This window comes from Typopeltis vanoorti, chromosome 6 (assembly GCF_054136105.1).
Source record: "Typopeltis vanoorti isolate ZY-2024b chromosome 6, IOZ_Tvanoo_1.0, whole genome shotgun sequence".
NCBI classification, from domain to species: Eukaryota; Metazoa; Arthropoda; class Arachnida; order Uropygi; family Thelyphonidae; genus Typopeltis; species Typopeltis vanoorti.
In genome coordinates, this window is record NC_143554.1 from 11007197 (window position 1) to 11024608 (window position 17412).

The 17412-nt window shown below is 35.8% G+C and overlaps 1 protein-coding gene across 1 annotated transcript; it reads left to right on the forward strand.

The window, feature by feature from the left end:
- The first annotated feature begins 1196 nt into the window (after nt 1-1196).
- On the forward strand, nt 1197-12617 carry LOC150105282 (progranulin-like). The gene is made up of 3 exons (XM_090394665.1): nt 1197-1382; nt 7097-7187; nt 11995-12617. The coding sequence occupies exons 2-3, from the start codon at nt 7103-7105 to the stop codon at nt 12486-12488; spliced, it is 579 nt and encodes a 192-aa protein (XP_090250791.1). The 5' UTR covers nt 1197-1382; nt 7097-7102; the 3' UTR covers nt 12489-12617.
- The last annotated feature ends 4795 nt before the right edge of the window (nt 12618-17412 follow it).

Sequence of the window (17412 nt, forward strand, 5' to 3'; positions counted from 1 at the left end):
CCCCAAAATTAAAGCTAAAAAATCGTGTTGCGAGATGCGTGCGGGAATTTTCGGAAACTAAAGTTTTCAGAAAAAAACTGAAAATGGTGCGACTTACCAAGAAGCTCCTACTCGTTATCACTACTTTTGGCATCGAGAACACTTTCTTTGTGTGCATCGTCAAAGTCATCCACCCAAATAGCGTCATCTTCTTTCCCATTATTTCAAGCAAAAATTACCAGTAATTTACAAGACTTGAGATAGGTAGAGCAGCAAAGAATTGCATATGATTGGTGCAGTATTAACAAAAGATTGCGCGAACCAAAGACAAATTAGCATTTCAACAGTTGCGTTGAAATGCTAATTCCCTTCAACCGAATTCCATAATATCTGAAACACATTCACTATATATCTCTTAGTTTTAACACTTTAACGACGGGAGTGGTGTCAAGCAAAACCATATGTTCCACCGGCAACAGATGGTTTTGCTTGGTCTATATAGCAGTTTCTGTTGGAGAGGGGATGTGATTCATTAGTTACTGCTGTTTTATCCAGGTTGTGTCTAATTGCACTGTTTGTTGAAAAATAATGACTCTTTTAATTATGCATAGCCGAAAATTGCCACGTACCCCCTTACCTACCTTTTGTATACCCCCGGGGGTACGCCTACCACACTTTGAGAAACGCTGCCCTAGAGAATCAAAATATACACATTCTACTATTTATGGGTAGCAGTGAGTCATTTGTTGGTCCTTTGTTTAATAGATTAGCACTTCTGAATATCACACACCTACATCTTGTACAGCGACATTTCCTTATCGTGGCAATTGAACCGGGAGCCATTTTTGGCCTAATCAACTGCAGGTAATTTATTTACTGTTTTGTGACATATCATCTTGTAGCATTTCGAGCTAAACTACCTAATTTAATTTTGAATTTAATGCAAATCGAGATTGTTCGGCAGATTTGAGTAAAAATCCCAAATAACAAAACTGAATAAATCGGTCTTTTCCGAGGGACGGTAGATTTTATTTAATCACAAGGTTGTTGATTTTTTTGTTTTTTTTGCATTAAGTGCACAAAGGAGTGCTTACACAAGATTACAAAAGGGAATTCCCTTTCTACCATGGTTGTCTTGCATTTCAGTTTTCCTCTTTAGTGTTTAATAAACAAAAACCCGATAACACACTTGGATATCTCCGGAGGAAGTTTGCCCAAGCTCTCCCATCGTGTTGAACATACCTATGGAAAAACTGAAACAAAACAATCTGTTCTTAAATGGCAAAGTTTGTGTAAACACAATCCGCTATCATTTAACCACTGTTTCAAAAACAGACTGTAGTCAGTAAGAAGATTTCGAGAAGAGAGATCACTCAGGCTTACCACTGAACGGTGCTCGACTGGTATGTAACGTGTTTAAATATGTTCGAATTCCGTTTATATTAAATTGATTTTGCTTTTCTGATCAAGTAGAGAATGTTACACTATGTAACATAAAAATTATCTTTAAAATATTAGATGCATTTCATTATAATTAAAACTCTTTTTCCAATTAGTCGATTTACGTTTCACACCGGTTTCTCTCTCTCTTTCTCTCTCTCTCTCTCTCTCTTTAAAATTTAAAACATTCATATTTCTTAATAGCCAGTTCCTTAATGAAACAAAAAACTTCGATACGCTAATATACAAATGACGTTAATGACCTCGTAGTTGGTACGAAATACGCATGATGTTAAAATGTGTATTGCGAAGAGTCGATTCAGTGTAACAAATGTGATGTAAGATTTGATTCATTCCACTGAGACTTTTACTCGGTGGAATATTCTCCTAAAAATTGCAGAACAAGTGAATTCAAACGTAAACTATAAAGTCGAAAATAAAATTTAATGGATTCCGTTTCTATTCTGTTAAGAACGTTGGAATAAATAGGCAGAACTATGTCATTTGAAATCTTTAGATTTTCCTTGATCTGCGTACGGAACCTCGCAGCTCAATATCGACGATGTCCCTTGTTTGAAACAACGTATAGTCTGTCCACAGTTGGGAGAATCCTGGTTGGCGCAGTGCCAAGAAGTGTCAGTTCATGTTGATAGGGAGAAAGGAATAAGGCGATGTACGAATTCGTCCCCAACACGCGAAATCACGTGATTTATACGTAAAACTTTCCGACTGGTCTACAAGCAAAATAGTTACCACTTTAAAAACTAGAATTTTCATAAAAGAAAAGCCCATTTTCCGACGCATAATAATAAACACCCTATTATCGATTGCCCTATTATGTTCGCCTTCTTCTGTAATGTGCAGAAGTGTCGAGGGGTCTCGTGTCTGTGGTCGGACAGTAGTTTCGAATCCCGTCTAGGTCGAGAAGAACCTGTAGAAGGACTTTTCAACTGAAGCTGAGATAGGTAATCTTATTCAGTAGTGGCAAGGTTTTTCCCTCCAGGAAAGCGGATTATTCATCCGGCAATCAGAACGCACAATATTTTATCTAAAAGTCTCTTAGCTGCCTTTGGTGTAATCCCAAATAGTAAATAATAACAACTCTGTCTCTTGTCGTCTTCGAAATGCAGTGCTTGAAGTACCGCAAGTTTCTACATGTCGCTGTAAAAAATAAAATAAAATAAAACAAAATAAAAACAATTAACGACTTCGAAATTAATGCTTAACTTTGTGCATTTGAAGTAAAAGGACGGGAAACTAGTTTAAGGATCTCAAATGAAATATATTTCAAATATTAATTCATAAGGAATAGATGCCACTTTTGGGCATGAACTATTTACAAAAAAAAAAAAAAACCTGAAATATATATTTAAAAAAAAAAGTTATTTTAGGTGCGTAAAAAAACACAATTCCTGTTGGTGAAATGCAACAAAAATGCAAATATAAAAACGCAATTAAAAATAACAGTAAATATCGCAGATCAACCGCTCAGTTCTTTTAGCTCTTAATAACTCATTCTCCAAATTAAAAAAAAAATTAACAAGTATACATTCTTAAAACATTCCTATAATGTTTTCGATACTTTTTCCATATTTATTTATTTTGTATGCTTCTTTAGCTCATCATTTTGTCACGTTTAATATTCATCTTAATATTTACTTATTAAGATTTTTAAGAAGTAAATATTTTATACAACAAAGAAAGAACTGATATTAATATTTCAGCTGCGAATATTAGGTTTAAGTGACCACTCGTCACTTAAGCCTAATATTACCAGGACAAGGCAGTTTAAACTATTTCCATAGTCTGCTAAATGTGTTAATTGTGTATATGAACAGTATCCAAGGTCAGTCATCTCAAGGTCCCTAATGTTGACCAGTCAGAGTCATATCATGGCCCTGCCATTGAGCAACTAAACTATGGGGGGGGGGATGCATTATGATTATAAACTGCGCAGTGGCGATTTAGGCTTTTATTTTTGTAGACAGAAGACGTCTTGAACTTGCCCGGCAATAATTGAGCTTTGCGTTGTGTATCGAAGGCCGACGCTACCTTGGCTTGCACGGTTGTAGGAGCATCCAGGTCCTGGCTTCAGCACTGTGATTTCATGCGCGCATGAAATCGCATTTCATGCACTGTGATTTCATGCGCGCGCATAGCCATTTTCGCCCCCTTCACGTCATGTCACCCTGTTGCTTAAACGCGGGCAATACGCAGTCAACGTAGCACTAGCCAGTGAGTGAGCTTCAGCCAGCCTTTACAAGTGTGCATGTTGCTTGGGAAAATTAAGTTACGACCAACTTTTTATGACGATGTTATTGACCAGTTCATAAAGAAGAACCGCAGGGTAGAATTTGTATTCAAGTAGCTAAAGTGAAAAAGATAGAATATCATTTGTGAAATAAATGTTGTATTTGTATGATTAAATGTACGTAAATTTCTAAATCTATAGTTTTAAATGTTCAGTAATTCATTATTCTGCTAATCAGACTTCAATCACGCCTCTCACTCCCTGAATGATAACAAGAGCAAGCGTGAATTTCAAGACCAGCGTTCGCCCCCTGCAGACATCTTCAGTCGAAAGCTCATATAAAAGGTCGTGTCCTGGGTGGGATCTTTCTTTCCCAAATAGTATTTGCATTCTTGTAAAACTATGAAAGAGGTCGACTCTACTTTCATTTTACAAACCGAAGTGAGCAGCACAGAACTAGAAGCCATATAAACTCGTGTATTGTTAGTAATGCTCATATTAATATGAAATAATTTTAAATACTTGTATATAATGATTTCCTGATATCAGCGGATTGCCTTGATTGAAGAAACATAAAATAAAATAAAGGAAATAATAAAGTGAGCTGTTATTATCTCGTATCCTGCTATCAATAACTATATTTCCTTATTCGGAAGCACTTTGGTTTCAGCGTGAAGTGAAATGTATTCTTCCTCATGCAGACGAAGTTCTGGGAACAAACTCCATTTATTCAGCTGTTATCGGTTGCCTCGAGCAATCGCAATCTCATGACTCGCGAGGTTATCCCGTTAATTTTCACGTGAAATTGTTTTTAAAAGATTATTTTGCTGTTTCCTAAGAGAAGCTTATCGTTCTCTAATTGTTCTCTTTCTTTCTCTATTTTTTGTCCGCTTTTTCTTTTATTTTTTCCCCCCTTTTATGTACTATCTGCATCGCCCTATCTCAGAGTAATTTTCAAAAGCGAAACAAAAATCCACTACAGTATTTGCTTTTCGATAAATTTTTAGTTTCACAGAAGGCGTTTTTAATTTTTGTTTATTTATTTTGTCGTTTAAGAACCAAAGAAAGACAGAAAGAAAAAAAGCCTATGATGTAAACAGTGGTCAGATTATCACATAATTGCAGTTTGTAATCTTCACCTCTTCTGTGACTTCCAATGTTGAAAATAGCATTGCAGTATTACAAAATTATGGCAACAAATTAAAACAATAATTGAAATGAATCAATTTGAACATTTTCTCTTAGCTGGCAAACGATTACTGAATTGTGCACTGCAGGAAGCACAGCCAAGTGAGAATACGTGTATCAAATGCACTGAACTAATATACGAGACAACTATAAACTTTATTGTATTAGCCATTCTATATACCTTTTGACAGATGAGTAATAGCTTTTATCAGTGCAACCCAAGAAGGGCAAAACAGTATGAAAAAAAAAACTCTTTAAAAAACAAAGTGCCATTAAATATTGTAGACCAAATAAAAAATTGTTCAATCCAGGAGAGCTATCCCCCTCCTAGGATAGCTATTTTCCCCCCCTTTTTTTTAAAGTAAACAAACTAGCCCCATTTACACCCATCTGCCAACCCATTTAAGTGCCATTTCCTATCCAGGAGGTTGACTATCATAATGTGACTCATGGTCAACTACGGGCGTTACAACATGTGATGAGGACCCTGTCTCTTCCACATATTGTCGTAAGTATTCATGGCTGTAAATCCGTATATGTTCACATGTAAGGAACACGCATCTACAGACATAAAATACCCTTAGTGGGATGCAGCAGAAGAATTAAAAGGCTGCTGCATTAAATTGGCTTCATTAGGGGACTCAACGCGCCTTAGACGGACAAGAATAGATGGTTGGATATCTTCAATGAATCGTCGCAACTGGGATTACAATCTTCTAATTTCCAATTCATATGGGTGGTTAGTAGCATAGCGGGAAGAATTATAGATGGTCGGTCTTATTAACCTTATAGACAAGGTAATAGAAAACTTACTTAATTTTCGTAGCCAGGATATTCTCTGATAACAATCACTTATTGAGCAGGGCACATCATGGTTTCTTTAAGACGAGACCGAATATGCTGATTCACAAGTACCAAATACTGTAGGTACCAGGTCTTGGGATAGGGTAGGAAATTGATCGAGAGAGTGGAGGCAGGAAGTAGTGCAAGGAGGTTTTTTAAGGGAAAGGTGGCTAGGAGTGGGATTTCACAGGTTTAGGCGTCCTGCTTAAAATATCTATACACGATAGGTTCGAATATTAAGAGTGAAACTTTTCTGTTTTTGTTGGTGACTCTTCAGATTACCTCAGTTCTCTTCTGGAGGATCTTAACAAATGAAAGAGGGAAATGAAATTTTAAATATAAGTATAAGGATTTAGTAAGAAAGCAGTATTATGGATTGAATGGGCTTGTATTTTGTATGAGTGGGAATTTACATTCAGGAACGTTAATGATATGACAACCAGAAGAGAGATTTAATTAAAAGGAAGAGTACGTTTGACTCACACAAGTTTCTAGTTAAGTCAACAGAAGAATTGAAAATTGACTCTCCGATATACGTAATGGATCGGAAAAGGACTGAAGGTGTTGAAAGAAGAAGATTCACCAGTGTACTCGGGAGAGAATGTGTAGTGACATTTTCGAGAATTGGGCGATTTGTATATTTCTGTCTTAGCTCAGAAAGTATATAAGAACATAATCAAGGAATATATTTAATATGTGAAGAAGGGACAGTTGCGCAGATGATGGACCGGTATGAGATCACTTCCCCGCTTATTGGAGGTTTGAAGTGGCTTCATAAGATTCCATGTTTAATTTCAAGCAAGATTTCCGGATTTTTAAAAATATAAAAAAAAAAAAAAACTATGTTAGTTCACTCACGGTGCTACAATAATGTAGGTTTACTATCATTCATCGGTTTGAGTCGCGTAAAACATAAGTTCCTCTTAAAAGAACAGTTTTTAACAACGGGTTATAGAAGCATTCAGTTTATAACCTTAAGAAAGAAAACTGCAACTTTCCTTGTGTCTTAGATAGGATCACATATTTAGAACCGACGTCACGTTGTAGCCATTACTTGAGGTGGCAGTGCAAAGATGTAGGCTGTTTTGCATGGGAGGGATTAGATCCACTTATTGTAGTACATAGAATCATAACTGCTAAACAGTACACCGATGTTCTGAACAACTGAGTGTGTCCTACGTTCTGTGGCAATTTTATGTAACAGTCCTCATACTTTCCCGAACAACAAATCAAATTACAAATGGAGTGGAAAGAAGAAAATCGTCGTACATGTTACATCTCTTCTTCTTCCTCTTCTTTTGAATATTTCTGTATTGATAAGATCGTGGCAGAATATTACATCACTGTTAAAATAAAGAGTGCAAAGAAATAATTATTATTTTTTTATTTATTTAGGTCAAAATGTTGCATTTCCTAATCTTATTTCTGAGTGCTGGATTTACTATTGCAGTACAATGTCCAGGTGACGAGCAGCTATGTCCAGGAGGTGAGATGCTCCAAAATAACATAAATATATATACGGTTATCAATACTGTGTCAATATTGATCCGAAATAAATTCAGGAGGAAGCTCGGTATTAACGATGGAATACTTTTACGTGCATGCGGTTTTTGGATGAGATATTTCATTATCACGAAATATATAATATACATAAATAAATTTATGGAGATAACTGCCGTCTCCGTCAAAGGAAACCATCTAACTCAACCACGGATTAAAAAAAGTGTATCTGAAGGAATTCAGGTTAGATTTGTTTCTTAGGTCAGTGAGGGGTGCCAAAATCATTTAATCGCCAAGATGAAAGGAATTTGCTGAGTATTTCACACCTAAAAATTTCTGTCTTAATTTACATAAGCATGGCAAACGTCTCATTACGAAAAAATCCAAAAATAAAAAAGAAACTCAACGTTTCACAAAGACATATAACTGGCTCCGCAGAGAGAGAAAAATGAACTGGATTTTTACAGTTTTTAATTTATAAATAATGAAACATTTTCAGTATTTATATCGCTCATACAGTAATAGCACAAGTACTTTAATTAGATATTCTAAAAGACGTTAACACACACACAAGTAGAGAAAAGTTTAATTTATTAAAATTTCCAATGTGTTTTGACCAATGTTACATGGGCATCGTCAGGGAGAAAAAATATCGGTTGACTGCATTCAAAATATGAATCACAAGATATGAGTCACGTAGTCTGTGTTTACTAGCTCGTGTCTCGGACTCCGATTTATCAAAAGAATGCACCATTAGAGTGCAAAGGAACAAATTGAGTAGCTTCTGTAAATGAGTAGCTTAAAGTTAATTGCTGTACCACCTTATTCGCATTCAGCAACTTGCTCACATTCTATGACAATGTTACCTTTGAACTAGACAAGGGGAATGGATACACCATGATACTTTTGGATTTTGCTAAGGCTTTTGACAGAATACAACACGGAAAACTGTTGCATAAATTGGAGAAAATGTGATTGATTGGGTTATACAATATTAACACGGATAAAAGAATGGCTGACTGACAGATAAAAAAAAAGTGGTATACGGGGGATGAGAGTCTGCAAGATTTAAAGTACCCAGTGGTGTATCACAAGGATCAGTCCTTGGTCTACCGTTAATCAATATCTACATTAATGACATTGGGAAGGATTTAACAGGTGACATACAGCTATTTGCTGATGATGCAAAGATAGGTTGGATGATCAGGAGTGTTGCTGACAGATTGCAGAATGATTTGAATAGGCTGGAATTGTGGACATCGGAAAATGGGTGTCAGTTCAATGTCAGTAAATCATTCACTCCGGCGTGATTAGATATCCAATATCGTATATTATCGGTGGGATTATGCCTGAAGAAACTGATGAAGCTAGGGATCTTGGAGTGTTAATAGATAGGAAGTTAAAGTTTAGGGGCCATGTGGCAGAGATTGCAAATACAACTCAAAAGATAATTGCGATGCTCAAACGAAGAACGTTCACATGTAAAGATAAGGATGGCATTTTGCCTCTTTACAAGGCCTTGACAAGACCTCAATTGGATTATCGTGCGCAGGTCTGGTCTCCTGGTTTCCATTGTGAATCTGATATATTGGGAGAATGCAGATTCACGACGGAAACCAGGAGACCAGACTTGCGCACAATAATCCAATTGCGGTCTCTTATCAAGGAGAGTGTTAAAAATGATATCAGGATTATGGAATACTTTGGAATAGATTGAGAATCTGTAGAGTGTAGACACCAGCAAACAGTAGAAAGAGAGGTGATATAATTGTAACGTACAAACTTCTGAAAGGGTCGTACAGAATTTCAGTTGATGGAATTTTTCATTTTATGGAAGTGGGTAAAGGACATCCTTGGAAGCTGAGAATGAATGCCGCTAAAAAGGGGTGAGGGCTAGAATTTTCTCTCATTGGGTGGTGTGTGATTAGAATGGATTGCCATTGGATGTTGTGAGTGCAAGCAGTTTGAATGAATTCGAGAATAAGTATGACAGCTGGAGCGTGTAGTATGTGGCCTCTCTCGATGAATCTCTGACTCCCTGGAGATCTATCTTAATAATAATAATAATAATAATAATTTTTTTTAATAATAATAATAATACTTTTTTAATAAAAATAATAATACTTTATTGCTTCTATATTATGTATTTACAACACATGTTCTTCTAATATTATCAATAAAGACTATACAGAATTTTTGAATACAGAGTATACAGAATTGATTTGATTTCTAAAATATTTACACAATAACAATAATCATCTTTAGTGACATTCCAACTTGTAATTTTTACAAAATTCAGCACAAAGTGCTGCATATGTGATTCATTTTCTACATTGCATTTCAATTAAAATTTTGATAATAATAATAATTTCTTGCATCTATATTTACAACACGTTCTTCTAATATTAACAATGAAGATTACATGGAATTTTTGAATAATGGATTTTGAGAAACTGTGATTATTCATACAAATTTCTGCTTTTGCTTATAAGGTTTACGTGTAGGTTAGTGAGGCAAGTTAATCCCACCTACTTCGAAGCTTTGGTTAGCTTTTATGAAGGGAGTGGGATTTAGCCTTCACTATTTGTGTTGTTGCTACTGTTTATGTACGGGATGTAGGCATTGGATGCCAGTGTTTTATGATGTGTAAATTAGTGTTAATGGTTTCTTAACTTTGTTGGTATATTTTCCAGAGTTCGTTTTTTAATGTTCAGTAGTTATCTACGTGTTTTAGCTTTGTTGGTAGGTTGTTGAGTTGTGTGGGTATCTGATGTGATCTCATAAACGAACCGTATGTGTTATTGAAGGGTGTGGTGATGTAGAGAGTTGTTGTAGGTCGTGTTATACGATATGTGTCTCTGTTGTTTCGGTAGGTGATGTTGAAATAATTCCTTGTTAATGTCATGTAGTGTTTCAGGTTTTTAATGCTCAGAATTTTGTGTATCGCCATGTGCTTGTCGGATATTGGTTGTTACGTGTAAGGTGTCCAGATCACCGTTGACACGATTTTCCTGTGTAGTGTTTCTAATTTTGTTAGGTGGCTGTTTGATGTATTTGCATAGACTATTATTCCGTATCTGAGTAGAGATTCGCAGATACCGTGATATAGGACTTTTTTTATGTTGGGTGGAATAATATCTTTAACTTGGAAGAGTTTTGCTGCGATGATCCGGAGTTTGGTGTGTAGGTATTCTATATGTTTTGTCCATTTAAGGTGGGAATCTATATAGAGACCGAGGTATTTTGCGTGTGTTACATGTTTGATTTCGGAACATTGGCAGGTATTTTTGCTGTTAATGCAGCGGTATGTGTGACAATGTATCGATAGTGATGCAGAGCGTATGATTCTTGGGTTGTGTATTATCAACATCTGTGTTTTGGTGCCGTTGATTAGAATTGCGTTTTGGTGGAAGTATGTTGTTATTTCATTTAGGTCCTCTTGTGCTTTGCAGAGAGCTGTGTTAATGTCTGTGTGGATTGCTAGTAGTGCAGTATCATCTGCGTATTGAAATATTTGACTTCTTATGGATATGTTATGAACATCGTTGATGTATATGTTGAAGAGTGTGGGTGATAATATGGCACCTTGAGGTACACCGTGTTTTACTTGTATACTCCGACTGTGACATGTACCTATTTTTGTTACTTGTGTTCTGTTTAAGAAGTAGTTCTTGAACCATGTATGAAGTGTTCCTCTTATACCTATTGAGTATAGTTTGGTGAGTAGTATGTCATGTTCAAGTGTGTCAAATGCTTTGGTTAGGTCCAGCAGTATAAGGACGGCGTACTTGTTTTTGTCGAGAGCTTTGTTTATTGTGTCGGCGATGTCTTCTAATAAAGTAATGGTGCTTTTTGTTTTCTGAAAGCCGTATTGGTTTTGTGAGATGATGTTGTACTTCTGTAAATAGTTCTGTAGTCTGGTGTGTGTTATTTTTTCTAGAATTTTTGAGATGACTGGTAGTGTAGCTATTGGTCTGTAGTTCTGAGTATCGTTGCTTTTGCCGTGTTTGTATGTTGGCGTAATTACTGCAGTTTTTAGTTGTTGTGTAATAATGCCTGCGTCGAACATTATGTTTACGAGTTTCAAAAGTATTAGATTTATTTGTTCAAAATGTGTTGTAAGGTCTATGAGTCTTATTTTGTCTATTCCTGGTGTGGTCTTTGGTTTTAGTTGTAGGATTGCTTCTTTCAGTTCCTGTTTTGTTATGGGTGGAAAATACATCGTTTGTTGTTGACTTTGTGTCGGTAGCTTTTTGTTGATCGATGGTAGTTTGTCTTTTTTGAGTTGTGTGATGTTGTTTGTGAAAGCATGGTTGAATGAGTCTGCTAGTTCCTTTTGGTTTGTGTCCTGACCGAAGCTTTTTGCAATAAAATCTTGTGCTGAAGTTTTCTTTTTTCGGGTTACTAATTCATTGAGTGTAGCCCATGTTTGCTTAATGTTGTTGTTATATTCCATGAATTTTTGGAAGTAGTATCGTCTTTTTGCCCAGCGAATTTTTGTTGTTAGTTTATTTCTTGTGTTTTTGTAATAATAAATAATAAATAAATAAAAAAAAAAAAAATAATAATTTCTACAAGAAACTATTCCAATTTTGTTATTGGGCATCTCTTCCGAGAAATAATATCCACTGTCCAGTACATTAGAAATATGGTTTTAAATATATCAGGTCTAAAATGAAAAAAAAAATAAATAAATAAATAAATAAACCTGATTTTATTACAAGTTAAAATATAAGATTGCTCATTAAGATGTTCAGATTTATTCTTTAATTAAGTATATATTTTTTTATCAGATTCATCTTGCTGTCCAATGAAATCCGGAATGTTTGGATGCTGTGTGTATTCGCAAGCAGTGTGCTGTCCTGATATGGTTAATTGTTGTCCAAAAGACACCGTGTGCAGCGAAGTGACAGGCACCTGTGATGCTGTCAATCAGACTTTGCAGAAAGAGTTGTCTTTTTTGCCACCTAAAGTATCAGCCTCTGATGATCCAATATGCCCTATGTGTGAAACTGGTGACACTTGCTGTCTTCACCTGGGAGGGTTTTATTCCTGTTGTCCATCAACATATCCTGTCTGTTGTAACGGAGGGAATTACTGTTGCCCCCACAATACTACTTGTAACAAGAAAAGATGTTATCCTACTGCAGTACCAGATTTATTTGAAAATCTATTTTTTAAATCTTTATTTAATCGCTGGGAACAAAATCCTGGATTGTTTCAAGGAGAAACTGAGGGTACCATTACTGCCTCAAGCAATATAAATGGACGGAAGTCACATGTGTAGATTTCGTCAAACTCTTGAGTGACAATTGAGATTATGATTGCACGCTTTATTTCGTAAGCATGCTGCTTTAGATCAACTGTAAGGAATTTTGTGAACATCTTATATATAATAAACTGTTGAATAAATGCACATATTTCATAAGCCTTAATCCATATATATACCTATATATCAATTTACCCATATTATTAACCTGTATAAAATCATAGTGCATGCGTCCCTAACTGGATATTAGATGTTTTTGAATAGTTTCATGCAATGTTTTTTGTATAAATTATGAATGATCACGGAAAAAAATGTAATAAGATCCGGTCTCATTTATCCTTTCTCAACATGATATTTAACAAAGTTATATACAGGTACTTTATACAGTTGTTTGACCTACTGAAAGTTATCTAGTTTATTACTTAAAAATAAAGGCGAATAATATCTAAATATTGTTTAAAAACATTATTTTTTCGGAAACGTATAGATGATATGTAAGTCACCTGCTATCCAATTTTCGTGTGTTTACTTTTTTTGCTCAGTATATTTATATTTTCTTCAACAGCTACCTCCTAGGGCAGTGTTTCTCAAAGTGTGGTACGCGTACCCACGGGGTCGCGAAAAGTCTTCAAGGGGTACGTGGCAATTTTCAGCTATGCATCATTAATACATGGAATCATTATATTTCTCAAAAATAGTGCAATTAGAGACAACTGGGATAAAAACGGCACTAATTAATGAATCACATCTCCCCTCCAACAGAAACTGCTGTATAGACTCAAGCAAAACCATATGTTTCCGGTGCAACATGTGGTTTTGCTTGACACCATCCAGTCGTGAACGTGTTAAAACTAAGAGATATATAGTGAATGTGTTTCAGATATTATGGAATTCGATTGAAGAGAATTAGCATTTCAACGCAACTGTTGAAATGCTAATTTCAACAATTACTTCGCGCGATCTTTTGTTAATACCGCACCAATCACATACACTTCTTCATAGCTGCTCTACGTATCTCAAGTCTTGTAAATTACTGGTAATTTTTGCTTGAAATAATGGGAAAGAAGATGAAGCTATTTGGGTAGATGACTTTGACGATGCACACAAGGAAACTGTTCTCGATGACTAAAGTAGCGATAGCGAGTTGGAGCTTCTTGGTAAGTCACACCACTTGCATTTTTTTACCCTGAAAACACTGATTTCCGAAAATACCCGCATATACTTCGCACCACGATTTTTTTGCTTTAATTTTGGGAAAAAAGTGCGAGTTATATTCGAATAAATACGGTAAATTTTTTAGCTTTCAAATACTTAAGTATGGATCATTGGTTAAAGATTGGATTTATAAAACTCACAAAAGAGAGCAATATAGCAAATACAAGTAGTTGTAAGCAACAAGAGTTATTGCATCTGATCAAATGAAATTGATAAGGGTGTGACGTCTCACGTCTCTAGAGAACCAACTAGGAAGATGATGAAAAAAATTCGTAAGTATGATATGAATTAATTGAAATGTGGATTTTCATGGACGGGAAATGAAGAGGAACCGATTCCAAATTTTGTTCTATTAAAAATAAATCATATTTTTTGTTTACATGAACATATAAATTCAAATAAAATAGACATTTACAATGAAATCTACTTTATTTATTTATTATTTTATAAGGGGGTACTTCGTAATAATGAAAATTTAAGAGGTGGTACGCGGATATCTGAAGTTTTAGAAACACTGTCCTAGGGTATCGAGTTCATTTTCTATGTGGCTTTTTTCATATTATATTTTACAGCTGCATTAATTTTTTACAACTTTTTTATGATTATCTCACACACACGAAATGTAGAAGAATCTACATCGCATCAGTGGGGTGCAGGTGAGGATTGAAAAAGAAGAAATCTATTGACGTTTATCTTGAAGAGTTTTCTTATTGAGAAACACTTCATTAGGAAGCTGTTTCAGAGGATAGAGATAGAAGGAATAAATGAGGAAGAGAAGAAGCAGGTTTCAGTGTGTTTGCTGTTGCATGAAAAGGGATGTTGGGCAGCTGCTGCACTTGCTTTAACAGAAGAAGAAGAAAGCGAAGGAATGATGGCTTTATCATCTATGCAGTGTTCGGAGGAAAAGAATGATGCGAGGAGGTCAGCTTTATTTGTAGGTGAGAGAGAGAGAGGTGGATGAGCAGAAGTTGAGTCAATGCCTTTTGCAAGAGAATAGAAGACACAGCTTTCCTATAGACAGGAGGAGAATTTTATCTTATTGGCCTTTATAAAGTCAGATTTATATTCCTTATAGTTATTTTATAGCATGCTTCACATAGTGTGAATATGAAGCTGATATTGAACTGCTTTGGTACACCTTCTATTGAACCAGGACTTCGAAAATGAACGACAATTTTGGGTAGAATGAGGGATGAAGGCCTTCCTCAGTCAGGATAATTTCAGTGACTCGCTCAAGGAGAGTGTTTGAGTCAGAAGAAAGAAAGTAATAATCAGACCATGGAAAGAAACAGTAGAGCTTCCCAGGTCGTCTCACTTGGTACCGTTGTAGTGCCAAATGACACGCACCTGGGGGTGGCTGGATAGAGGGGATGCTTTGTGTGAGGAAACGTTCACAAGATTATGATCTGAGTTATCGAGAGGTTAGCTGACCTCTATAGTGTATTTGGAAGAACTGGTTAAAAGGTCACGAGTATTAGGAGAGTAGAGAGGTTTATCTGGAATTCGAGTAGGTAGATGTCCAATTTGAGTTAGCTCACCGCTTATAGTAATGGCAGCTTATTGAAAGCCCCTTTTGGGAAAACTGGCTATACAACGAGAAGGAGGGACTCGCATTTCAAGTGGCGGATAAACAAACTACGGATATAACTGATCCTATTATTAGATTCATAACGAAGTTCTTTCAATAAGTGTTTTGATCTTGAAGCTCGAATGGATCAAAGTACATTAAGTTAACATTTTTTTATTATTTATTTTATTTCTTTATTTTTGCTCGCTGCTGAATGTTTTTGCGGTACCGTTTTTTTTTGCACAGTTTTTTTTTTCAAAATAAGATATAAGTATATCTTCAGGTGCCATCTCTTCAGGCTTGAAATTCTTACACCACTCAAAACCTGTTATTTTCATATTTTTCAATCTGCATATACTAAGGAAAGAACAACTCATTGAAAATGTTAATTAAAAAGTAAAAAATATATAAAAAAAAGTAAAAAAAAAAAAGAATCGAACAATTGATCTTGAAACGAAGTTGCCAGTTAAAGCAACATGAAGCTGGTAACCCAGTTGGTCTCATTTTACAGTGAAGACCATTTTGAAAAATAAGGATAAAATCGTAGAGGCTGTGAAAGGATCTGCTTCCATTAAATCGACGATGGTGACGAAGCAACGAAAGTCCTATCATTGCTTCGTCACTATCGTCGATTTAATGGAAAAGCTACTAGCATCATGGATAGAGGATCTGAACCAAAAGCGCATACCCCTCAGCACTATGACCATAACCGCTAAGGCAGGCACGGATTCTCTTCAACATGTTGAAGGAGAAAACAGGACCCGATTACGACTATAATGTATGGTGAATCTGCAAGTGCCGATGAGAAGGCTGCCTGGAGAAATTGGAGAAAATTATTACAGAGGAAAATTGTTTGCCTCAGCAAATGTTTAATATGGATGAGACCTCCTTGTGTGTGGGGGGAAAATGCATGCTCGAGCGTACATTCATCTACAAAACGCTAAAATCTGTCCCTGGTTTCAGAGCTCTAAAAGACCGTGTTACAATTCTGTTAGGGAGTAATGTAGCTGGATATAAACTGAAACCATTTGTGATATGGTACAGTGAGAATCCATGAGCCTTCAAAAACATTAGAAAGCATACTCTTCCAGTTCATTATCGGAGCAATAAGAAGTCGTGGATGACCCAAAAATTGTTTGAGGATGTCATAATCAACTGCTATGCGAGTGAAACGGAAAGCTATTGTTTGAAAGAAATTCTAGAATTTAAAATTTTAATTCTAGATAATGCTCCACGTCATCCGTTTTAAATCTGTGATCTTCATCAAGTTCAAGGTCATGTTTCTCCCTCCAAACACTACTTCATTGATCCAACCGATAGATCAAGGAGTTCTTGCAGTGTTTAAGGCTTATTATTTACGGAGACCTTTTTCACAATCCATTTCCGCCATGGAGGAAATGCCCAGACTCTCATGCAATTCTGGAAAGCATTCAATATTTATCATGCTATTAAAAATATTGCTGTGGCTTGGGACGAAGTGACCTCTCAATGTATGAGTGGCATGTGGTAAAAGACACTCAAAAGGTTAGTGCAATATTTCGGAAGTTTTGAAAAAAATGAAGACCTTTGTGAATTGTGTGAAGAAATAGTGGGCTTAGCAAACAATCTGAATCTTGAAGTGAATGGTGACGACATAGTTCAACTTGTAGAAAGTACTCCTGAATAGTTGGCCAACGAAGAATTGGTCGAACTGGAGGAACAACGTGTTAGTTACAGAAGGGAAGAACGAGAAAAGGAAGAGGGAAAGCGAAACAAGGAGAGGTAGTTAAACAATTCACAGTGAAGGGTCTTGCAGAAATGTTCTCTGCAGTTAGCGATGTTTTCCAAATGGCTGAAGACATGGATCCCAATGTTGAACAATACTTGTTAGTAGAAAGGAAAGTACATGATGCATTTGCTTGTTATAAGCAGATTTATTATGAAAAGAAGAAGAGGAATAAGCAAAGCACATTTCACATTTTCATAAAAAAAAAAAAAAGGTTACATGAGAAGAGCCGCAACCTTGTCCTTCACATAGGGACGGTAATGAAAACGTGATTGTGGGGGGAAATTTGGGTGATTATTCTCCTGTTTTATAGTGGCAATAACGAACAGTACACTTTTATAGGGTTTAAAAATTAAAATGACAGTGTATTTATTACTGTTAAGTCCCTAACCCCT

Excerpts from the sequence above, each read along its gene's own strand:
- LOC150105282 (XM_090394665.1), top strand. The coding sequence starts at position 7,103 with ATGTTGCATTTCCTAATCTTATTTCTGAGTGCTGGATTTACTATTGCA. Across the intron at positions 7,188-11,994 it reads CGAGCAGCTATGTCCAGGAG|ATTCATCTTGCTGTCCAATG; the intron begins GTGAGATGCTCC and ends TTTTTTTATCAG.